At 40.5% G+C, this 24,973-nt stretch overlaps 3 protein-coding genes across 4 annotated transcripts; 1 reads left to right on the plus strand and 2 right to left on the minus strand.

Annotated features, from left to right (window-relative positions):
- The first annotated feature begins 988 nt into the window (after positions 1–988).
- LOC143895737 (methyl farnesoate epoxidase) lies at positions 989–6,628 on the plus strand. The gene is given in 11 exon segments (XM_077403063.1): positions 989–1,004; positions 1,432–1,512; positions 1,642–1,790; positions 2,632–2,883; positions 3,081–3,369; positions 3,481–3,713; positions 4,053–4,264; positions 4,702–4,788; positions 5,072–5,213; positions 5,464–5,645; positions 5,647–6,628. Coding segments are annotated over 9 exon segments (1,578 nt in total). The 5' UTR covers positions 989–1,004; positions 1,432–1,512; positions 1,642–1,699; the 3' UTR covers positions 5,737–6,628.
- LOC143895738 (putative cytochrome P450 305a1) lies at positions 6,623–12,127 on the minus strand. 2 transcript variants are annotated; one of them, XM_077403064.1, is made up of 9 exons: positions 12,110–12,127; positions 11,438–11,700; positions 9,875–10,129; positions 8,988–9,228; positions 8,698–8,857; positions 8,446–8,566; positions 8,034–8,214; positions 7,617–7,876; positions 6,623–7,208 (listed from the first exon to the last, which is right to left on the minus strand). In XM_077403064.1, exons 2-9 carry the CDS (start codon positions 11,517–11,519, stop codon positions 7,030–7,032), a joined length of 1,479 nt encoding a protein of 492 aa, XP_077259190.1. In that variant the 5' UTR covers positions 11,520–11,700; positions 12,110–12,127; the 3' UTR covers positions 6,623–7,029. The 2 variants fall into 2 exon arrangements, with proteins under 2 accessions (XP_077259190.1, XP_077259191.1); XM_077403065.1 differs by lacking the exons at positions 9,875–10,129; positions 12,110–12,127 and having other exon boundaries at positions 11,438–11,909.
- Positions 12,128–13,562: 1,435 nt separating this feature from the next.
- Positions 13,563–24,903, minus strand: LOC143895733 (small subunit processome component 20 homolog). Its single transcript, XM_077403060.1, has 8 exons — positions 24,733–24,903; positions 24,359–24,639; positions 19,083–24,272; positions 18,651–18,906; positions 16,549–18,238; positions 16,031–16,464; positions 15,656–15,925; positions 13,563–15,405 (listed from the first exon to the last, which is right to left on the minus strand). The coding sequence occupies exons 1-8, from the start codon at positions 24,775–24,777 to the stop codon at positions 15,259–15,261; spliced, it is 8,313 nt and encodes a 2,770-aa protein (XP_077259186.1). The 5' UTR covers positions 24,778–24,903; the 3' UTR covers positions 13,563–15,258.
- Between the last annotated feature and the right edge of the window lie 70 nt (positions 24,904–24,973).

Genomic DNA, 24,973 nt, shown 5'->3' on the forward strand with positions numbered 1-24,973 from the left:
ACAGGTGATTAATCGGATGTTGATTTTATTCTTTTACATTATACATCGAAGAGAAGAGCCGAAGTTAAGAGCCATATTATCATCTTATTACCTCAATACTCGTTTCCTCAGGAAACGAACTATCTAAATGGTCATTCTAATTTCAAAGTAAATCGCCATCGTGGCGAGCTTATGAGGATGATGCAACGCGAATACGCGCACGTATCCCTGCGAAATTGGAGAAAGTGGAGTCTGTTATGGTAGGCAGAGGCGACCAGCATGTAGAGGACCCCGACCATGGAGAAAGTATCCGTGCACCCACACACAGCGGCCGCATAAATTAATCCATGCCACCGCGTGCTGCCCGTCCCCGGTACTCCCGGTAGGCCGCACCACATTGCGCGACGCAGACTCCGCTCGATTGATGACGATGACAACGAGATTTCACTGGCGCCCAACTACGGAAGAGTGGATTTTTCTCCGATCGCCTGGCGACCGAACAAGGAAATAAAAAAAAATAAAAAAAAAAAAAAAAAGAGAAGAGAATTAGAGAAATCGTGATACGTTTCCTTGTGCGTCGTTTCCCTGATATGACACACAGGAAACAAATTTTCACTTTTGTCCGACGTTTACTTTCGTCCGACGGGTTTTCGCGCGCAAGCAAAATTTCGTGGGAGTTACACGCGACATCATCTTCCGTCTTTTGTCGTCTTTCCTTCCGGAAATTTCGTTATTATTTCGTTATTATTAAGTGCGAGATACGTGAATGACGCGTAGCTCTCGCATATATTACGACTGTTCTTTTGTATCTATATAATAGCTAAACGTATCGCGCGTTTGACTTTCCTCAAAGCGTTGCCGACATAACAAACAGTTAGACAAACATGCTCAAGGTTGTTTCATTTAAGAAATTTCTTTTCTACGTTGTTTCTGCGTCGGGCATTCGTATGTAAATTGTGGTCCGTAAGCGCGGTGGCCGATTATCGTGATAACAGACATTTTACAACATAATAGGAGATTTCCAGGTATCGCGCATATAGGCTTCACACGGCGGGTGAGAACAATGCGCTACCCGCGTCACCTCGACTTGATTTTCACCAGAAATTACGATCAAGGATATCATTTGGCAAGCTTATTATTCCCAAACAAATTAGGCTGAATTCGTTTTCTCCTCGAGAACTTGCCAAAAGAATTCATCTCAAACTCACTAATTAACTCGGTTAATTTCAACGTAACGTTCTTAATTCGGTCTCTTATTTAATTTCTGATACAAAGAACAGTTAATATATAGCATATATTTTAAATTTAATAAGAATAATAATATTCTTATTTAATATTCTTATTTAAGATATCATTCGAAAAAACGAATTTTCGCAATGTGCTCGCGTGTGATGTAATTCCAAATATGGATTGTCGCGCAGTCCTTTCATCGCCAATTTTTATTTTATTTAGGCACGACTCGGTCAAATCGCAAAGAAAAATGTCGTGTTTCAATAGCCAGCTTCCACGCGAGAGCGTGCGCACTCCGAAAAGGTACGTAGTCGAACATAAAACGATATTTTTATCCGGATCATACGGGTCATATATCGATAAGATCATAGCTAGTTTTGTTTTGTTATCATATGTACATGTATTGTCCATGCACATATATATATAACACAGGCCGATATAAGTTACCGTGGCAGAAGTTACGAAGTGGCGCATCTCGATACATCCAAAAATGCTGTTCCCGATGATCTTCTCCCTTCTCTCTACCCTCGCTTGCCTCTACTGCATCTACGATTGTATCAAGCCGAAAAATTATCCACCTGGTGAGTGAAGTAAAACTCGACTATAATATTGACACTCTCAGTGTACTCAGTCTGGTGTTACGTGCAATTAGCTAGTACCCGAACACAATTACTGTAGTTTTATGGCTTTCACATACATATCTTTTTCTACGCTTCAATTAAGAAGTTTCACGCTGAAAGTAGATGTTAATAGCTTAAAAAGTGTCTATCTATTACATATTACAAGTTAATATTCCTGAAAGTACCTATTTCAGAAAGCCGATGTTTCGAGAGAAAGTTGTAGGGCACGCAAAGTCTCTTGAATATTTAATTTTATTTTTCTAAATTTTAGTTTCGCTATAAATGACACGGTTTCTTCTTCTTAAATAAAATTTATTTCCGACTGTGAAAAAAATTTATCACCGAAATTTTCACATTTGTCTAAATTTATAGTTCTTATCTTTCCGTATAATGTCGTACCACCAAAGATGTATCCATAAACATCAGGCTAGTCACTCGATTGAGGAATGCGTGGTATAGCGTGACAAATATATATATAGAAATAGTCGTTATAATTGTACTTTTGTAGACGTGTGACGGTGTTACAAAAATGATATCTGATGCGTTCATTGACGATTATTAAAAGAAAATAGCTTAATTTATTTTACTTAACGAGAATCCTTTAGAGGCTTGAGGAAGATTAATCTAAAATTTAGATACAAAGAAAAGATATTCTAATAATGTTGATGGCAAGTAATGGCATACGCCGACGATCTCTTTCGACAATTTCGCTGAGCGAAAATACCATAATGACTCTAAATTAATGTCATTAAAGTCAAGCCTCTAATTGCGGAACGCTAAATTGACACTGCACACTGCACAGGCCCTGCGTGGATACCGTTCTTCGGATGTTTCTTCAAGTTCAAATGGCTACGTTCGAAACACGGATACATTTATCTGAGTATGCAAGAACTGGCGCGAACGTACGGGCCGGTATTAGGATTAAAGCTTGGAAATCAAAAGGTGGTGGTGATTTCAACGTACGATCTGGCGAAGAAGACGCTTCTCCGGGATGAATTCAACAGCCGACCGGACGGATTTTTCTTCAGGGTACGATCGTTCGGGAAGAGAAAGGGTACGCATCGGCGCGCTACTTATAGTATATCGGTAAACGAAAAAACTCGGGATTAACTCCTTGAAATTAACACGCCGAAGATTCTGAAAATTACCCGCTTTTTTCTTTTTAACAACGATGAGAACGTGGAGCGAATAATATATCTTCATGTCGCTTTCATTAAACTTCGTTATTCAAGCGCGTATTTGTTATTAAAGGCGTTCTGTTCACCGAGGGCCCCACGTGGACGCAGGTTCGCAGATTTACGATGCGGCATCTGCGAACGTTCGGCGTAGGTCAGTCGATTTTAAAGGAACAGATGACTCTGGAGGCTCAGAATTTCGTCGTTCATCTGCAGGAGATGAGCGAGCGCGGCGCGGTGACGATGCACACGGCATTCGACGTCGCGGTACTGAATTCTCTGTGGTTCACGATAGCCGGGCACAGGTTCGAATATGAGGACCAAAAGCTGCAAGAGGCGCTCGTACTGGTTCACGATGCCTTCAGGTAAATCCTGACGAGAACCCGTTGTTTTAACACGGCGAAATAAGACAGCTTAAATATATATTATTATTTTTGCAAGATTACTTTGCAAACATTACTTGATATTTTACACAGACTAATGGACACCCTGGGTGGAGTAATTTCGCAGATGCCTTTTCTACGTTTCGTGATCCCGGAGTTATCGGGATATAACGAGCTAATGAGGATTCTCGAAAGTCTATGGAGCTTCCTCGATGAGGAGATCAAGATACACGAGAGGGAGTTATCCGATGAGCCGCGCGATCTGATTGACGCGTTTCTCTTGGAGATCCGTAGAAACACCGAGAATGAAGACACGATATTTGATCGTGAGTTAATACGCCGCGTAACATAAAGCTTACTTAATAAATTATCTCATTTGATTTATACAATTAAATTTTATTTGCGTAAAAAAATCTTAGAGTTGGAGTTGTCCGACAATGAGATATTTTCGCCAAGTTTTAGAAGACGAATCCCTCCTCCTCTCTTTTTCTCCCTTTTCGTAATTATATGTCTGTAGAATAATTGAAATTAGTAAGAAATATTGTTAAATTATGTTAAATGTTTTTCTTCCCTTAGATTGAGTAATTTTCACGTTGTGTAACGACGTAACGACGAAGTAAGTAATAAATTACCGTTGACATACATGCGCACGTTTTATGCCGCAGGTGAGAATTTATTGATATTGTGTCTCGACCTTTTTCTGGCTGGGTCGAAGACGACCACTGACACCTTAGCAACTACGTTTCTCTTCCTATCGCTGAATCCCGAATGGTTGAAGGTACTTCAAACAGAGCTGGATGGTGTCGTCGGTAGGTCGCGAGCTCCAACCGAAGAAGATTTACCATCTTTGCCAATAACGGAAGCTTTCTTAGCCGAGGTAATATAAGAAAGAGAGAGATATATAAATTACAAGACGTAGACACTGTTGGGTGCAAACGCGTTACGACGAAGTATGTAACTCACTGACGGTTGATATTTTCAAGAGAAACCTTATTACAAAATATATGATTTTATCAATAAATAATTTTGTTACAAATATTTCTATATTAAAAAAAAATGTTTTAACATGTTAGAGCTTTTCTCCTATAGAAAATCTGATTTAAATAACAATTAGAAAATAAATATTATACTGTGATTTAATTGACATTTTTTTATGACGGTATATAATAAATAGGCTTCAATTAATAAAACATATAATTATCAATAAAAATACGATTATAGTAATTGAGAAAATGCTTAAATGCGGGACGATATTGATGTTCTGCTGCATAAATGAAACATGACACGAGTATAAAATTGGTATATTTAATGTAGGTCCAAAGATATCTAATTTTGGCTCCACTCGGCGTACCTCACAGTACTGCGAAGGACGTTTCTGTGAACGGCTATCGAATACCCAAGGTAATAGACCGTATCTGATTGCGGATAACTAGCGAATTTCGATATATAAAAATCAATATATTTCTAATTTAATTCTTCTTCAGAGAGAGAAATGAATAATATATTTATTTCTGAAATAAGTTACGCAGTATGCTTTGTACTTTTGCTGAGTTCTTTGAGCAATAAACTATGAGATATACCTGTTCGCGTATATCAAAGTTCGCCGATTATCGCGATAAGCCTATTGCATTCAAAATTGCGCTTTATTACGCGTCCAAATTGCAAGCGAGCTAATATTTTGCAGGACACGATTGTTCTCTTCGATTACCATAGCGTCCACAATGACGAGACGTACTGGGATCGACCGAATGAGTTCCGACCGCAACGATTTCTAGACGAGCAGGGCCAATTCTGTCGGAGCAACTACAGCATACCTTTCGGTTTAGGTAAATTTCAACAAAGAAAACTTCGAGAGACGTAATCGACACGTCGGAATATAGTTTATGCTAATGTCCCACTTTCGCAACCATCATTCTCGTAAAAGTCATTTCTACTCCGAGCCCGAGCCTCTCTCCATATATATTGCGCAAATTTTTCAGCCTTTTGCCTCCGCGAAGGTATAAATTAAGGCGAGAGATAATCAATTCCCCATTGTTTGGAACTAATCGCGGGAATGCCGGGTGGATTGTTTTTCAGGCAAGAGACGCTGTCTAGGCGAGCAGCTGGCGCGCTCCTCGCTGTTCCTGTTCTTCACCTACGTCGTGCATTACTTTGACATGGAGCTATCGGCCGAGCACGCCAAGCCGAGCCTGAAAGGCTACGACGGCTTCACCCTGTCGCCGAAACCGTACTACCTCAAGCTGACGAAGAGGACGACGCCACGGGGACGATCGCCACGTGACCCGCGCGAGAGCACATGACGGTACATTTGGACTTCTGCGAAGGGGCACGATTTCGTCGAACTCGTAAAGCGTGCGCGTAAAAGCAAGACTTTCACGGCGTAGAACCAATAAACGCCATTCGCAAACGCCGGGCCGCGCCGCGCCATGTACGGGATCGGTTAACAGAAACGAATATCTTTTTTGTCAAACAGCTCGCGCCGTAACGCGCATAACACATAACGCATTATACATTACATAATACGAGGCAAGTCGTAAGATTACTAATGACCGTGCGGCGCAGCCGATTTAACTCGAAGCGATAACGCGTAATCGTGTCTCCATTTACAGCAGAGATAAAAAAAAAAAGACTTCGGACGAACGTACTTCCTCAGGCAGAAGCTATTATATGTCCTGTTAGACATCAAATAGTCATTTCCAAGCAAAGGATTAAAACAATTATTTTTAATATTTTTACTCAAATTTCAATATTTTTAATCAAAGTCGGAAAATCATGTGTTTTAAAAAACTGCTGTCTCGCGCTCGTTACTTGCACGTCCCCTGCGAGCTCTGGAACGTGCGAGGAAGCACGATTTCTGAGAACTAAATATATATCTTATTCGCGGCACGTGGCATATTGTAGAGCATTTCGTGCGACAAATGTAGCGACGCGCGAGAAGGTGCGATTTCGATTACTTATTCGCGCGGTTTGAAATGCTAGACGCGAGTATGAAAGGTAGATGACAGCCTCAATAAACGGATGTAAGTTAATAGAAATGTGCCGCGAGCATTTCTAGCAATTTACTAGCTCTCACGCGGCTACGTGAAAGACGTGTGTTTCACTCTATGTTCTATCGCCTTCTCCAACATGGTCGGTTTGTCGTCTCCTTTCGGCATGTAGGACGGCAGAAGCTTTAAAAAAAGGTCTTGTAATAAAATTTTACTGGAATGGCTTGTAAATAAAACTACAAAAAAAACTCGTACTTAATATGTAATCTGCAATATTTTAATTCATAGTAAATTCGTATTTACATTTATAATATGACCAGCTCGGTAAATTCTCGTATACTATTCTGTGCGTATAGAGTGCTTTTAATACTATTAAAAAAAAAAATAGAAATTTCGAACGAAGAGAGAAGATACAAGTGTACGTATATGTAAGATCTGTGTGTATAATATTTAGTTCTTTTGCTTTTTTCTTTTTTCTTCTGACGTTTACATATATACATATCTCAAAAAAGTATAACGAAACAAAGAATAAAATAACATTAAAGAATCGTAGCATACGCTAACGCGCGTTAATTTGATCAAACTAACGCGAAATGTTTTCAAAATGAGAGCCTCTCACTTACCTAAGATACCTATGATACCGTGCAATGTAATCTTATCTCGGAACGACTAACATTTCGTAAGGCTTCGGTGCAATTGTCAATCCGGTGGTTAGTTCCATTTCAATGGATTTTTTACCTGGCACCGGGAGTAAACGATACTTCTGCATTACCCCGACAAACAGTAAGAATATAGCCGATCTTGCCAAAGCTTCTCCGGGGCATCTTCTCTTTCCTAAGAGAAAAAAAAGATAAAAGAAGATTCCTCCTTCGGACGGTGAAATATGGGTCAAGATAATTGATTCGCGAGATTTGATCGCTATTATTCGCAGTTATTCAGAGGATCCCGTGCGAGCATTAAATTCAGAGAGTACCGTTCGCCTTTTTCCTCGGCGTGAAAGGCATTCCTCGACCTTCCGGTCGCGCCGTGAAGCACCCGGAAAGAAAACAAGAAAGAAGTAGGTATCGTAATTATGTACATGCGTTACGGCGCGACACCGAGAATGGCTTAAACGCAATTAAGCACATTAACGTCGCACGTGATTCGAAGCGATCATTTCCGTTTCGCAAAAGAGAATTCCATAGCTGTTGTTTCTCTCATAACAATCTCGTTTTTCTTTAAACCTCGTAATAATTTACTGACCTTTTCCGAACAATATAATACTGTCGTGTGGTTGATAAGCTCCATCCTTGTTTATATATCTCTCCGGTCTAAACGAAGTCGGATCGGGGAAGAATTTCGGATCCATATTGTTCGAATACACATTCATAAGGACGGTGGTGTTCTTTGGTATCTCGTAACCGCCGAGAGTTGTGTTACCAAGAACGCGACGTGGCCCCATTACAGGCGTGACGAGCCATATGCGTTGGCACTCGGTTAATATCGCCTCCGTGAAGGGCATTCTGCGATTAAGTTGAAATTCAATATAAATTAAATAATTTCTCGAATAAAAAAGCCATAAGAAGAGACAATGTCCCCCTTTCTTTCCCCCAAAATAATATAACAATTTAAAAAAGGAATTGCGCTCTTCTTAAAGATACAAAATTACGCCGTTATTACTTGACTCTGTCCTTCAGATTGGGAAATTTGTGGGGACCGATCGCGGCGTCGATCTCCTCGTGCAGCTTGCGCTGCACATCCTGACGATTGGCCATTTGCAAGAAAAGAATATCCAACGTCGACGTCGTGTTGTTAATGCCGGCGATGAAGAAGTCGATCAACGTCACGAGCAGATTGTCCTCTGAAAAGAACAGAAGAGACGATGAGCACGTATGTCGGGCATCGCAGGGGCTCGCGACGAGAACTTGGCTTTCTCTCGCCCGCGCGCGCACGGTGCTTTCATTAACGCACCGACGCGACGGGGCATGCCGGGAGGAAGCGTTAATTTCCTCGCGAATACCCCGAGAAAATTGCCTTGCCGCGGTGTTCTTTAAACGGCCGCTCGGTGATAGAAAGCAACTGGGGCTCGCACCTGTAAACAAGGAAATTTTGTCTCGATGCTCCTCGCTGTTGTACATCTCATAGAGAAACATATCGATAAAGTCCGCCTCGTTTCCTTTGACGTACCGCTCCTTGTGCTCCTCGATAGTGTCCTGCAGATAACAAAACATGAGATGCGACGCGATCATATTTCAAGTATCGGACGAGTAAGAAACTGAAATTGTATTGACCACCATCGTGGGTCATTGAGGAGGGGGGGGGGGGGTTACGTATATGTATATACCATTAAAAAGTTCTTGAGCTCGTTGTTTAACGCGATGAGGATGTTGTATCCCGACATCTCCGGCGCGACGTAACGTATCCAGGGGAAAGTGGCCAGAATCCCACCGGTCATATCGAACTGTTGCGCGCGACGATCCAGCAGATCCATGAACTTCTGTAACCTGAGGAGCAATCGCGGAACCAGTGAGACTTCCCGAGTTACCCGGAAATAAGACAATCGCGGAAGTGCCGCGCGAGTTGTCGAGGAAGCGTAATCTTCCGATTGTCCCGGCGACGACGATTTCACGTTACCTCGGGAGATTCTCGGATGGCTTCCGTCCCGTGATCATTAGCCAGAGGACATTTATCACCGCGGGCGCGATCGCGGGTCGTATCTGTCGCACTCCGCCGTCCGCCAGCCTCTCCAGGATGAGTGTCATTTCGTCAACGAGCAGGTCCATCATCGCCTGCTTGGCGAAACCGACGCTCCTCAGAGCACGTACCACCCAAACGCGCAATTCTCTCCACTCGGTGCCGTCGTTCATCGTGATCCCTGATAATCGTGATTTCTGATTAATCAGTGATCTTTAACGGCTCTTATAGGTACTATAATTACTTTCTTTCTCCTTATTGTAATTGTTATCCCATCGAAATCTCTTCTTCGAAGCGCTGATATAGCGAATCAGATTGTTATCTCTATTTCTTTCAAGAAAAATTAAATTTGAAAGTTTCATATGTTCTAGATTTTGCACGGCACTGCGTGTGAGAAAAACTTCAATTTATCTACGTTTATTAAAATCTATACCGTTAAATATTAAAGGACTATAAACATCAAAGTTAAATATTAAATGACTCAAATTGAGTATAATTTGACGAACACTACGAATTTAACAGTGCAATGTATACTCTCGTTTTTGTCTAAAAATAGGAATATTAAAGACCGGCAGCCAATACATACAAGTAAGACGAAAGATACAATAAACACGCGCTCGTGCATGTAAGTAATTTGCTTGGGCATTAATACACAAAATAGAAAAAAATCTCATCTTCCTCTTACTTTTTTCTCTCGACGAAAATATCGATATCGATATCGATCTGTTTGACAAGACTATAATTCTTTATTGAAATATAGAAATCAATTTTCAACCAAATTCTAAACTTCAATATGGCAAATGGCAAGTTCCAATCGGATTCGTTACCTTTCCGCATTCCCATATTTCGTAGCTTTATAAATTCATTCCATGGTCGTCCATCGTACTTCTCGCAAAGGCACATTTCGTGTATAAGCTTGCTGTCCGAGACAACAATCACGTCGCTGGTACCCAACCGTAAACTTATAACGCCGCTTTTATATACCTTTGTGAGTTCCAGAAATGCAATGTGTTGTCCACCGAGTTGACGCGTTAATTTTTTCAAATAATATCCATTTCCAATAAACGGCCAAGGAAAGGGACCTAAAAATTATAGCTCCTTGATTGTGGAATTTAGAATTTAAGGTTCTTAACTGTCGTCGCAGATAACTCAAAAGTATACGCTTCTTTGATTACTTTGAATTCTTGGCCGATTCGAAATCCGTGTTTTTCTCGAACGTTTTCCCGAACCGCAAATTCTGATTTTCTGACGATTATTTCATTATATATTATCGCACATATTCCCGTTTTATTTACTCTAATCTTTGGAAAAAAAAACCAATACTTTTTAACGATTGTTTTTTATTATCAGTAGTTACACACGCTTACATGCTCTTAGTATCTTGCACGGGTTTTTACGCTAATTTGCTCTCATATTTTATGAACGGTAAATGATTATGTCACATCTCTACCGTCGTTTTGTAAACATTAAAGGTGCCTTTTCATGCTGACGCTCGACGCTCGATTTGGGCGTCAAACTTGATCACGTGATAGGTCACGTGATAGTCTTTTTAATTCCAGCGTCAAATGGCAAAAGCTCAACTGTGTTCAGCTTTGACGCTTGACGCTCATTTCAGTCACGTGCTTGTTTTGACGCTCGCATATTTGATACTATTTCGCCTTCTTACCGATGAAGTTGGTCACGTGACCAGTTTTGACGCCCAAATCAAGCGTCGAGCGTCAGCGTGAAAAGGCCCCTTAATTTAATTAACAGATTTTGCATCAAATCTGTCATTTTTTTACTAATGAAATTTGTTGCAGACGCTTGACAAAATATGTTTTTTTTCCCCAGCTTTGGCTACCCAGGTATATATATAGTGCGAATTATATTTTACTTTACTTTTATTAAAAATCGAAACCAAGACATTTAATAAAGGAAAATATTTAAGCGTCAAACCTTTAAAGTAATTTGTTGAAAAATAAGTTTCAATGAAAATGACGTTTACATATAATATAGAAGTGACCAATTTGTAATATACTATTATTTTAGCGTGGGCAGACCTTTTCCAATTATGGACCACGAACTAAATCAACAATTACATTCATAGAATATCGGAGACAATTATCTCTGTTATCTTCTATATCTCGTTACATACCTCGTGGAAGTATTTTCTATATCTCGTATTTATATTTGTAACCGTGATGAAAGTAATTCTAGATTTAACCTTGAATTTTCAAACCTTATCTTCTGTTATTCAGTGTGAGTACGTTTGTACTTATATAGTTTTATTTACATTATTTGTACTTGTAAGTTAAAATTAATATACAACGCGATACGTCATCTCTGAATCCGCTCTCATAGAAAAAGCCAAATTATAGAGTATATATATATATCAATGAGTAAATTATTACCTGGAGGACACTTTGGTCTCTGTCGCAAGAAGACAATAGTGAGAAGAATAGTTAAGATCGCCAAAGTCACAGCCACAATCATCGTGCCTCGCTCTTTTCCTTTATCGTACCGGGCACGTGCTTTCCGAAATAGATCGTCGCGTTCTGACCCGCCTGAAGGCCTCGGCTCGCCTGATTCCTGAATGGCTCGAGTAGGCGAGTTTCAAGAAGTAGGAAACGTCCGATCACGACGTTGATTTGGCCAATCGATAACGTCCACGTGTCTAATAGGATAAGACATAGTATATATAGCTCAAACTATATAATATGGCCTTCTGCCTGCGGGAATGGTCTCGCAGGAAGGGAAAAGAAAATAAACTGTCGAATCGACGCAATAATGGGTTGCGCAATTGACGTGATTCACACAGGCGTGGGGACCGCGCGTACGAATGACGAAATTGTCTCGACACATGTGGACCGACTTGTGTAACTGACTAATGACCGGATTATCGTCAGACTCATCCGGCCGGTGCCTCTCAGCCTCTATCGCTTCTGCGCGCACAAAAGAAGCTTCTCTTAAACGAGACCGGGTTGATCGGGGCCGAGGGTATTGCGCGAAATATAAATAAAAACCACCCGCGTGTCGATCGAAAGTAGAAATTATGAGCGATTATATATAAGTAAGACTATTACGTGCGCGGAATTGCGATTTCACGCACGACGCGGCGACGGTGGATCCAGAACCCAGAAGAAATTCGCTAAAGCCAGCGCCGAAGCCGCCGAACCATGCGCGACTCGCGCGGCTCGAGGAGCTGGATAGCTCCGGATTCGCTAATTCATATGAGATCCGCGAATAAAATGAATTTGTGTCAATATATATATATATATATATATATATATATATATATGAAATCAAGGAAAGCGAATCATCGCGAATGTCGCTTTTTTTTCGGAATGCTCGAACCAAAAAGTGTTTATCGTCTAAAGACGTTCGCTACATCCAAACCAATTCCTCGATTAGACTTTCATGTCGATAGCGAAGAGAAGAAAGTACTACATCTTTTTTTGTTTAATATTGCTAACTGGCGAAGTTCACGAATCGGAGTTGTCTCAGTTCTACGCGTATTGTTCCGTTCGAGCTGATGGGAAACATAATTTTTGTTTCCACAATTTATACACTTCTATTCTACTTATCTTTTTTCGCGTTTTGCGTTTCACGTATTTTGTTACAGTTATCTCTTTTAACGTATATATGTGCAAATTTTACTTTATCGCAGGAATAATTTTTATTCGATCGTGTCTCTGTATTGTGTTAAACTTCTGAAGAAAACCAGAATGAGTTCTCTTTTCAAAATCCTCTACGTTCTCTATGAAATTGTACACGGAAAAAACATAGATTTCTCTCACAAAAATAATAAATGTCCAACAAAAGATGATAGAGAACAACGAATTCAAAATTTCGATAATTTTATCGTGAGTTTTTATTTCTCAGTCAAACCTATATTTCCGGTGGTATAAAAAAAACATCAATTTTTTTAAATAGACGAATATCTATTTTTATGTGTATATTGCATATGTGTATTTTTAATCGTGTGTTAATAAAATAATTAAATATTTATTTATTAAAATATTTACATATTAAATTAGATAAAAAAAATTGAATAAACTTGCATATCTTTAAATATGTTAGAAAGTAGTAAAGTATTTAACAAGCATATTGGATATATTAAATTGACGGGAAATCTATAAATTTTGATTCCACGATATCCGCGTATTGATCTTATATCTGTTTTTAAGCGAGAAGGAAATTGCCTTGTTAAAGCAGTTTTCTCGGTTTGATTATCAACTTGAACGTGAACTTGAAGACGGTGCGCAAAGAGTAGAGAGACGGCGTAAATCAGCGCAAACCGTTCGTGCGACTTTTATTGCATGTTATAGACAATATAGATACTAGGCCTGCTTAATTTTTTTAATTACGCTTCTGACGCGGTGTTTTACTCACGGTCTTATAAATAGGTCTGGACACTCCGATGCCGTAAAAACAGGAGAGAGAGTGGGATCCAACGGTGAAGCTCGAAAACCAACGTGACGTCAGATGTAGTAAAACCCTACCATGCATGCGCCGCGAGATTGCTGCATGCTTTGAATGATAAAGATAAAAAATTTATACATTAAAAATGTAAATGACATGACACTCTTGCTCCCTTTCAAGCATGAATCTACAATCCTTTTGTCTCAAATTGAAGAAAGCATAAGTAACACTAAAATGGCGAATTCGGTTGGACGCACTCAGTGCGTATTAAAGCCGTTGTACACTGATTTAATCTCTAATATTTAAAGTAAAAATGCAAATATTTCGATTGATAAAATGCCCAACACAATTTTATCAAATAGTACAATAAAGAATATTAAGGATTTCGTGACTTAACCCGTTTATATTAAACATACACTTTACGTTGATTTGTGTGCGACGGCTTTAATGTGCACTGATTGTGAGTGTGCACCGGTGCGTCCAACCAACTTCGCTAAGTTATCATGGAATATCATGGTTTTCCGATTATCATATACATATGCTTCGAAAACACGAGGTATTTTCATAATTTGCGCATAGTCATTAGAATTGTGTTAAGAAATAATAACATGTGTGTTGTTGTTACCGGTAGATTCTACTCGATTTCTCTCACGATTGTAATAAATTGATATGGTAGATCTTCCTCGGTAGAGAGAAAAGAACCTTTCTCTTCACACATCAACCAACATTAGCTTACTTTTTTAATTTTAACAGCTAATTTTGATACAAATTTATTTGACATTAAAATTTGTTATATTAAAAAGAACAATATTAAAATATTAAATGTATAAACATGTGCCAAACATGTTGCATAATATCTAATACATCATACATAATGTAATATGCATTATGCATTTGTAGAAAGAATTATACACTAAAATGTTTAGTGCTCAACAATTATATACACTATTTCTTATCAAAAATTAAATCTTAAATCATTTTTTCCCATAATGGAGATTTTTAACAATACCTCCCTATAATTATTATTAGGTAAAGTTAGGGCCACGTCAAAAATGAAGAAATGAATATAAGGTCGATATATATAGCCATTTACAAAAATACAAGCGATAAATATTAAGTGATCAATTATAGTCTGTTTCAAAATTGCTATTGCACGTACCACACAATTACTTTTTTTTTGAACGTTGATTAATCAAAAGCTATTGCTGCCAAAAAAATTGACTTCAAATTGTCTGAGACATGGCATTAATATTCGATGTAAAAGAGCAAAAAGTAAATGGCATATAATCGATTGTCATATAAAAAACAATTAATAATACAGAAAAGAAAGTAGAACAGAAAATTAAACACGTGGATTGATTTTTTACTTTCTTATATCATTAGTATTCTCTTAAAGAAAAATAAATCCTCTACATAATTACGAATTTAAAGTGTTAAAAATTTGAAATCGGAGAAATTGAGGGCACTTTACGCTTCTTGAAAAGAAATGAAATGAGAAATGAAACTTTGAACCATAATGTGTGTGACGTGTTTTCTTATAAAAAATATTTGTTGCGTAATACTTAGTTACACATATTATGTATGTTTAAACATTAACTATAAAACTTGTCTATAAGCGTTTGTATAAACTTCTGAAAGTGTATATATATATATATATATATATAAATCCATAAACTCTATTTAATACATACATATTACATCGCTTTTATAATTATTTACAAGTAACAATCATCTATATAAATTGTTTATTTATTTTATATAGTTTATATTTAAATTGTAAAATTTGTTGTCTAATTATATTACAGTATAATTAGAAATCATCCAGTTCTACTTTCTTTTTACGTTTTTTTGCTGTTTTCCTTCCCTTTATAGTGTCCAGTTTTCTTTTTTTAGCCTCTTTCTTCTTTTGTTGTTTAGCCAGTTTACGTTTAGCCGCCAGGTCGGGATCAGTCACAAACTGGTATAAAAAAATAATGCATATATCATTCTTCCGAGCACCTAGGGCCGATATCACGCAGTCTCCGATTAACGTGATTCTCCGATTCTAGGGGCAGTTAGAAAGAGATGCAGAGTGAGTTTACGCGGAGGATCACGTTAATCGGAGACTGTGATATCGGCCCTTATTCATAAAGTTCAACGAGTTCATAAACATGAATATCCTATACTAAAAAAATTAAAAAGATGTAAAATAATAAAAATAAATTTACTTGTTGCGCACGAACTCTTCTTCTTTCCGCTTTCTTAATGTCCAACTTTTGTTGTACTCGATTCAGTAATTTGACATATTCCTCATTTCCTAAAGACTTTTTAATCATGGTAGCTACTTCTTTGGCAAGCCGACGTAATTCAGCGTTCGTTTCTTCTGTCGTAGTCATCTCCCGTACCAATGGAGACATAATATTGAAAAGTATCGCGTTTAGACATTCCATAGGCACTGTAGTTACTATACCGGCAATAAACTTGAACATTGCAGTTCTCTGAAAACAGGTATCATTCATATGGTTTATTTTAAAATATAAAATATAAAATATGTATTCGCGAAACTTTTCGCATATACATAGATATCTGGCAAATATTCTTACCACTGATGTTGACTTAGGGGCTTGCGTTATTTCTATATTAACAGCTTTTCTCAGTCTCCTGATAAGCCAAGGAAAAGATAAATTATTATTATTTTTCGCTTTACTTCCATCATCTTCCTCATCAGTTTTCGCAACGGATCCTGTGACCGATTTTAACATCTTTGCGATAAAGATTAGGTTCTTCACAACCTGGTCCGCTAACTCCTCGAATGTCATGTCCGGATAAAGTTGAGCCACTAAATCTAGAATCAAGCTCTTTAAAGTGTCAACGGGCCTCGAATACATGTAACCCTCATGTACTCTATCGCTCTCTGGATTATTTAAAAGTTCCACGACTTTATCAACGTCAAGGACAGCCAAAATAAAGCCGATTAATTGCGCGGCTGCTAATCGAACCCACAAGTGCGGATGCGCCAACAAAGATTGGCTATATTCTGAAATAAAATGTAAATATGTGCAATACTAATACTTGACGAAAAATGAAACTTTCCAACGTTTCCAACGCGAAAATAACTTACCGGCAAACGAGTCGATAGAATCCTTGTACTTTTCATTTGTGAGGAAAGATGTGTGATGTGCTATTTTTAGTAGTAGTTGCAACAGTTGAATTAAATGATGATCTTTCGTTCTTTCTTCCTTTAAATCAGGATCTTTCTGCGAGCATTTTGCATTATCTAACTTGTTGTTTTTCCCGAATTCCGCGTTGTCAGAGGCAGAGAAATCTGCGTGAAACTGCTTTAATAACAACGGTAAGACTTGAGGCAGTCGCGAATCGAAATCATTTTTCTCGACGGTCACGAATATGCCGCACAACTGTGCCGCCAATGTCCGGTACCTTATTTTGGAATCACTTAGCCATTGAAGGGGCCATTTGTCAAATAGCTTATTCCTATCATTAGAGGATATCCGCATAAGCATTTCTTTTATACATTTCGCGCAAAGTTTACGGCAAGTTGGGTCGTCGTCGTCTATCAATCTTGCACCAGTCATTACAAATATGATTTCTGACCTCCTGGTTAACGTTTTCAACGGAAATCCCGTGACGATGGAATGAATCATTTCCAGTGCGCTCAATCGGCCCGGTTGCATTTCGTAGCTCAACTGAGTGAGATAAAAATATATGTGTTTATCCAAATGCTTGCCGAGCGGATAACCCATGAGATAAGAGTAGAACAAAGAACGGGATTGCAATTTAACGTGTTCCAACTCCGAGGTAATGCTCAGCATAGCTACTTTCTCCATGACGGTGTGCATTTCAGCGACAATCATCTTTCGATGTATTATAGCCTTGAGCAAGGTAAACGCAGTACCGTGCTTGTCGCTGTCGTGTAGATCCTGCTCCGCGTATAAGATAAGAATCTTCAGCTGATCGGCATCGATACTGAAGTGTTTCACGTCGCGGACGAGCACGGCCATGCATTTGAATGTGGCCATTACGAGATCGAAATTATCGCCTTTGCTTAATCCTGCGGCAGCATATTTATGCAAAATGTCGAACATGGAGGTACAAATGTCTGATATCGATGTGTGCATCGAAGGTAGATCCATCTTAAGCATCCAATTTAAGCACTGCAATGCTACGGTGCACAGCTTAACGTGATGGGACTTTAAACAGTCACTTAAAACTGACACAAATGGTTCTAAGTAACGTTTGTATTCCGCACCGGAGACTTTGTCCCGTTTCAGCAATATATGATACAGTCTCAGACCGAATTCTATCATTACATGAACGTTGGCATGCTTGGTAGTCTTTGCAGCAACTTTAATACCCATTCTGTTTTTGGGTTCTGGCGGTATGAGGAAATAATTCGACTCCTGCGGCATCAGAGCTTTCGTTTCACCTTTTCGCTGTTCTTCCGCGAGCTTTTTACTATCCTTCTCCGGCATAAGACCTGGTATACTTTCCGAAATAATGCCGTAAAGAAATATAAGCATTTGTTCCAACGGTATGTAAGCATTGTCCGCCAATCCCAGAGTTACATTTCGGAGGCATTCCACAATCTTGCGTATCGTTTTATGCGAGTGCGTCTTCAATAACATTTCTTTTAACGGCAGGATTAAATCTAATAAGCAAGATTCTGTTATAAATTCCGCCAAAATATGGAAAATATCAAAGCTCTTGGTACTCTTTGCCTCTGACACATTTTTGACGATGCCAGCTACTTCCTTTTCTTCTGCGGTCAATCCAAATAGATCCACTCTGCACACCTATATACAAAATAATTATTTAAAGATATACATAGCATTTTTAAAATATTTGATCAAACTTTACCAATCTTTGTACTAATTTTTATTGACAAAAGTATATTATACAAACATAAGTCCATAAATCTTTTCAAAGGTTAAGACGTTAAAAAACGTTAGCAAGTATTTCCAACATTCAAATTAATTGTTAAGAATACAGATATTATTTGAGATTGCTTGAATATTATAGCAGAGAAAGAATCATAATTAAATATCGGATAATACAATGTATACTGCGAATATACAATACAAATAATACAAACTTTATTATACTAATATATTTTTTTGATTATATTAATTTTTGATTATGAATAATATTAATAGAATATATTGGCAAATAGTTTGTATAATCAAACATTTCAGGTATAATACTTACAGACAGAATGCTTTGTAAATTATTATTGATGTCAAGTTTCTGGAAATAAGGCTTTAATGCGAGTAATACAGCCTGTACTGTATACACGAGAACGTGCACTTGGAAGCCTTTCGTTAACAGCGTATTCAATTCGTTCAAAAGATGGTGAAGATACTTCGGTCCTAGAGTAATCATAATTTTCTGTAGTGTCTCGCGAGTCGCACGTCGAACCGATTCCATACGCGACTTGAGGAACGTACACAGTTTCATAAAAATTCTGAAAAAATATACATGCGTTATACACAATTGCGCACAAGACACGTGTTATATATATACATTTTCCTTCTCTTTTCTTGAAATTTCAAGATTTTCAGAATCTTGGATTCGTGCTGCTTGAGTAAAATAATCTTCAAATGCGATAAAAGAGTACAAAATATTTCTGACATCACTTACCCAGGCAGATTTGTATTCAGAAGATTCTCGGGCATTTTCTGCAGTAACTTAACAAGCGCGAGAGCAATTGGAACTCTCAATAAATCGTCCTCCTCGGTCTCGGAAGCTATTTTCTTCTTGTTGATTTTATGACTGCTGTCTTGCCGAGTTTTTGCCACAATCGATCGATGCAGTTGAGGCAACAATCCGTTCGATATGCTAAATACCACTTTTTTCGCGCCGTATTGAGAAAGCAGCGTTTGCCTTTCAAGTATCGGTAAGTCTTCCTTTATCGCTTCCTTATCCGTCTCTGTTATTTCTTCAACACCTCCGACATTCTCATCGTTTAGTGCTTCCTCCAATTTTTCTTCATCTCCTTGTTCCGTGTTTTCGAGGTTCTCATCTTTACCAGTCGCATCATTAGCTTCTTCTCTTAGCGGTTCAATGACAGAAGTTTCAGTAACAGCATTATCTTCGGTTCCTGTCAAAGAAGCTTTGGTTTTCGTAATTTTCTCTGCCGGCTTGTATTTTGAAAGATCGTAATGAAAAGAGTCTAGTATCGTTACTACTATTCTAACGACTTGCTTCTGGAACTCGGTGGAGCTCCTCAGTTTGCCTAAATAATACTTCAAGATGATCTCGTAGTGGTGCCACGGTAACAGCTTGCACACCACTCCGACGGTCTCGATAGCGGCGTCAACGAGACTGTTCTTGTGAATGAAAGCCTCGTTGCATAAATATGATGAGCAGAGAGGAAGAATAAATTGCGTCAATGTTTTAGGATTAAACGGCTTTCGCAATGTCTTGGCGAGCGTGCAGAACTTGAGTAAGGCGCGAGCTCTCCTGTACAGCTGCAAATGTTGCGTATTCTCGAAAAAATCGACTTCAGGATCGGCTCGATTGGCAAGCAGGGACAGGTCTCGTAAAACGGGATGCACGTCCGCGCACTCCAGGGCCATGTGTCCCAAAAGCGCTATCGATTGAAGGCGAACGGTCTCGTTCTTGCTCGTAATGCCCTTCCTCGTAAGAGCTAAAATAGTTTCGTCCATTAAGTAACGCCTATTCAAGACGTTACTCTGGTGCTCCCTCGCTAATTTCGCCGCGACGAGCTTCAGGCACTGTCCGGAGCAGTCTCGCATCGCCAGATCCGATACAGTCTTCAAAAAATAAAAGCAATTGTGTATCACGGTCACGCCAAATTCCAGGGCAATCGTGTTTCTCCCGGCCATGTCGCTGATCAGTTCGAAGGCGTCCAACCTCTTCTGAAAGTCCGGTTGATCGACCCATCTGTGATCCCACGCGTTGAGAGCGGCCAGAACCTCGTAATCCTGAATCATCGCCTCGCGATGCTCCTCCGCGGACCTCTCGGCGATGGTGCGATACAGCTGCAAAAGAGTTTTGCGAGCGGGCACATCCGACAGGAAGCCCATCAGCGGCGCGACAGAACGCAAATGAATCTCCGGCTTATTCACAATTTTTATGAGATTCGTGACGGTTGTCAACAATCCCATAACGACCTCCTCGTTACCGCCAGATGTAACTTTCTTGATTAGCACGGGTATTATCAGCTTCAGCACCGTGTCGCATGTCTCGACATCCGTAACGAATTCGGAGATTCGCGACAGGATGATCAGCTCGGTCTTGTTTATGCTCTTATAAAACCTTTTAAGTCTATCTTTGATGAACTCCAAAACGTTAGGGACATGCGGCAGGAGTATAGCGGAGCCGTAGTTGATCCCGCTCGAAAGTACCTTCTCCTCCACCTCGAGCATGTTGGTGAGTATCGGCGTTAGCGGTAAGAACGGCGCGTCCACCTGCATCGCATCCTCGTTGGATTTCCCGTAGTCCTGCAATGTCAGCATCTTCTCGATGATCTCCAGAATGGCGTTGACGACGGACTGATGCGTCTTGGGATTCGACAGGAGTCGCATGATATATGGGAGAGGAGTGATCGACTGGTCGTCCTCCTGATGCTTCGCGAACAACGGATAGTACCGCGAGTTTTGGCCTAACGCCATGAATAACTTGAGCAAAGCCGTAGGACTGTGTATACCTTCGATAGGCAGTTTCTGCAACAAGGGAAATATCGCAACGTGAAAGATCGCGTCTATCTCGTGCCGCTGCCAGTCGTAGTCCTCAAAGTGCGTGAAAAATCTGGCCAGGATACCGACGCAGCTCGTCCTCACGTTCTTGATCGTCGACAGGTATCCCGGGTAAACCTCCCCCGATCTCCGCAGAATCCCGTTCACCTCGGCCAGGATGCAGATCAATATTCTGAGCAACCGTGGTAACAACTTCGCCGACATCTTCCCGCCGAATTGCTCTATTACTATCGCCAACAGATTCACGGCGCTCTGCATGCGTTTAGGCGGCATGACGTTATTCAGATCGACGGCATCGACGATGTTCCCAGCGTACTTCCTCAGGTCAAACGCCTCGTCCACCTCCAGCGACACGTATTTGAACGGTCTAAATGCCATGTTGACGAATGTGATCATCTCGTCCTCCTGCGCACCGCCCAGGAAGCGCAGTATGATCTTTCTCCGTGCAAATCCACCTGCTTTTCCACCGGTCCTCATGCCGGTCTTCGTAATCATTTTGGCGTAAATAATTCTCATTATGATCGGCATGAGATTCTCGCGATGTTCCTCGTCTATCACGTTGCTCTCCCGATCCAGCTTGAAACGCGCGAGCTCATTCTTCAAATTCTTCTCGTTTATCAGACTGCACAGAAACTCCTTGTATGGCAAAAGATACTTGTACTTGTACGCGAAGAGACAATTCAGAGCGGCTCTCTGTATGTCGGCGTTCCTCGAAGAAATCAAGTCCAGATAGATCTGATGCAGCTCCGCTTCTCTGTGCATCATTTTCGGATTCTGCACCTTGTCAAATATCTCCATCTGGGCGAGTAAAAGTTTTACCTTGTACGTCCTTTTCATCGCGTCCGCTTGCGCGGCTTTTGCGCTCTCGTTACGCTCCTCGTTCTCGCTCTCGTTCTCGTTCTCGTCATCCGTGTCATTGCCGGCATCGATTACGTCTTTACGTTTTTCGACGTCGCAATACTTGCCCTCGTCGGAGTTGGATCTGAAAAAATTTGCATTTACAAAATCGATGAACAATCCGGTTAAGTCTCTGTTTTTCGTCTCGGCGTAATGTGAAAAATGTGCCATGCATTTCCAGAGAAGGATCTTGTAATTCTCGAAATCAGGCTTATCGTCGTGCCTCTCGATCAGCGATTCCAACGACGACACCACGTGGCAATCGAACGACGATCTCCGTTCAATCTCCGGCACATCGTTGGACGTTAACTCGGCCAGAAACGTCGGCCAGAACTGTGGGCATTCCTTGTTACCGTAACTAGCTATGATTGTACTCACGGGTTGCCAGAGCAGAGAAAAATTGACGTACAACGTGCCCATCAAGCATCTTAATGGAAATTCGTGATACTTCGGATCTAGATCAGCTATCGCTTGAGTCTGAAATTCTAAAGCTTGTAAGTGCAACAGCTTGCTGCGGTAGTTTTGCATCGTCACGGATTCACATTCCACCAAATAGACAAGCTCCATAGCATTTTTTCCATCACCTTGCACCGAGGTCCCCTTCAGATCTTCGACATTAGAAAACAAAGAGTATAAGTGTGCCACGATTAATCGAACGTTGCTATAAGGCGAACTAAATTTTTTTGCTATATTGTCGTTTAATTTGTCAAACGACGCTGAATTTATGTAGTCCGCACGATGCTGCGACGCAGCAAAGTACGTTAAGCTGAGATCTATCGCGTTTAAGATACACTTGTTATCGTTGTTAACAAGATCAATTATTTTTATGTCAGATTTTACCAAAAACTCGTGGAGACTGCTTGGCTCCGACACGTGCACCAGCGATTCCAGTGTTAATAAAAATACGAAAGCGATTTTATTGATGTCCGCAGCATCATCCGCACTGTCCGGTTTCCGTATCTTTTTACATAAAAATAACAAGCCGTCTCTCAACGCATCTTTAAATTCTTCGCGTAACGGCTTCAGATGTGGTAAAATTATCAAAATTCTCAGTGCGTCGAGCGAGACGGTATCGGTGGACAACGTTTTCAATTCTCGTAAGAGATAATCGATACTCCCGCTTCCGATATTCCGTGTATCTAAAATGTACTTTTTCCATTTGTCCAAAGTTGAACCGCTGAGGCAAGGTGGTGCTTTTGCGAGAATTATTTTAGCAAGCAGAAGCAACGTCTCGCCGTCGAATCCAGTAGACATGCCGCGCCGCAATACACGAGGCAATACCAAAGCTTCGAACGAAGAGTACGGTATTAAATTTTCAACGGAGGAATACAATAATTCCATATCGTTCACCATCATAATTTTCAGCAACAGTTGACTCGAATTCTCCTGCATCAACTTGACGTTGGATGCCAAGAGAATGGCTATAGACACGTTGATAACTTCTCGCAAGATATTACTGTCTTCGCTCAATACGTCCATCATGTTGGTAAATCTTTTCGTCAAGGATACAGCGTCGGTTAAAAATCTCCCATTTTTACAGCTGACAATCATATGTACGAGACGCAATAAAAGAATCAAAGCGTGTTTCCTCTCAGAGAATTCTAACGACCGCTTCAACTTTTCGACAAAGGTGTCCATTATTTTCAGTATAACGTTCCACATGACGTCGCACTTTTGTGGATGTACGTTTTGCAATACGCACGTTACGATTTCACGTAGTACTTCGTAAGTGAGCTTTCGATCGATAGATTCGTCTTGCAGAGCGTTGAAATAAAGAAGTAACATCTGCTCGCCGCATGAATGGAACTGCCCTGGAGTACCGGACACAACTTCAAACAATAACTTTCCGCAGCCCGGTATGCCATTCTCCTTAGCATTTTCATTTCTATCCTCCAGAATACGTAGCACCAATTTCAGGAAAGAGTCTTTATCCTTGATCTTGCGAACTACAAATGCAAAACTTTCGGCGGCGAACCTGTTTATATAGACCGGCTGCGCGTCAGCCAGCAGCGGCAGCAACAGAGGCACCACAGTTCTTACGTTTCTTGTGAGATATCGCCACAGAAATTTAAACAGATATGCCAAAGTGGTGAACGTATACTCTATCTGCTCGGCGTTTTTCGTTTGCAGCAGGCAGATCATTTCCGACAAAAATTCTGGAAAATAATCGTAGAACTCCTTCTGAAGATCTCTCGCTACGGCTACTACCAACCTGTGGGAAACAATGTGAGAGAATAGTAATAATAACAAACGTCTCTCGATGCTATCCATCTACATGTCTCTTCGTACGCTACTTACTCTAAGATCGGCTGCAGGAACAAGGGATCTCGTTTCTTCAAATACAACAAAAGCGCGTCGATCACGTGCTGCTTCTTGTGAAGGAGCTGGGGCAACGTGACGATGTCTCGTACTTGCTTCTTGAAGGCGGTGTAGCCATCCGTCAGGTTGAGAACGTTCCATTTCTGCAGCGTCTCGTGAAAGTGAGTCTCGACGTCCTCGGCGTCGTCCTCGTTCCGGTGTGCCACACGGTGAAAAACGTCGACGTCGATCTCCGTCACTCGCTCGGAAAACGGCTTAAACTGCGGAGGAAAGAGCCCGTTTCAGAGCCCCGCGCGCACGCGATTAGGGTTAACCTAACCTCGCGTTCCCCCACGGGAAACGACTCTACTCACCCGGAAGACGTTCGCCTCCTTGTGGCGGGTCGGTTTATTCTTCATGTTAACGGATTGTCCTGGCGCACGTTGATCTCGATCAACACATCGTTCACTTTATTTAAACTGAAAACATTCCAACGGAGTCAAATTGAAGCGGAACGCGGAACGTGACCCACGTGTAACCCGTGGCCCGTGTTCGAATGCGCATGCGCGAATTTTCCATCCGCCGTCGACACCGGACACCAGCTGCCGACATCTG

The sequence above is a fragment of the Temnothorax americanus genome, unplaced genomic scaffold (genome assembly GCF_048541705.1).
Source record: "Temnothorax americanus isolate GAGA-0224 unplaced genomic scaffold, ASM4854170v1 Scaffold167, whole genome shotgun sequence".
NCBI classification, from domain to species: Eukaryota; Metazoa; Arthropoda; class Insecta; order Hymenoptera; family Formicidae; genus Temnothorax; species Temnothorax americanus.

Excerpts from the sequence above, each read along its gene's own strand:
- LOC143895738 (XM_077403064.1), bottom strand. The coding sequence starts at position 11,519 with ATGATTGTGGCTGTGACTTTGGCGATCTTAACTATTCTTCTCACTATT. Across the intron at positions 8,215-8,445 it reads CAAAATTTCCTTGTTTACAG|AGGACAATCTGCTCGTGACG; the intron begins GTGCGAGCCCCA and ends TGTTCTTTTCAG. Across the intron at positions 7,209-7,616 it reads TATTATATTGTTCGGAAAAG|GAAAGAGAAGATGCCCCGGA; the intron begins GTCAGTAAATTA and ends TTTTTCTCTTAG.
- LOC143895733 (XM_077403060.1), bottom strand. The coding sequence starts at position 24,777 with ATGAAGAATAAACCGACCCGCCACAAGGAGGCGAACGTCTTCCGG. Across the intron at positions 18,907-19,082 it reads CTGAATACAAATCTGCCTGG|AATTTTTATGAAACTGTGTA; the intron begins GTAAGTGATGTC and ends ATATTTTTTCAG. Across the intron at positions 18,239-18,650 it reads ATTTACAAAGCATTCTGTCT|GTGTGCAGAGTGGATCTATT; the intron begins GTAAGTATTATA and ends TTTTGTATATAG.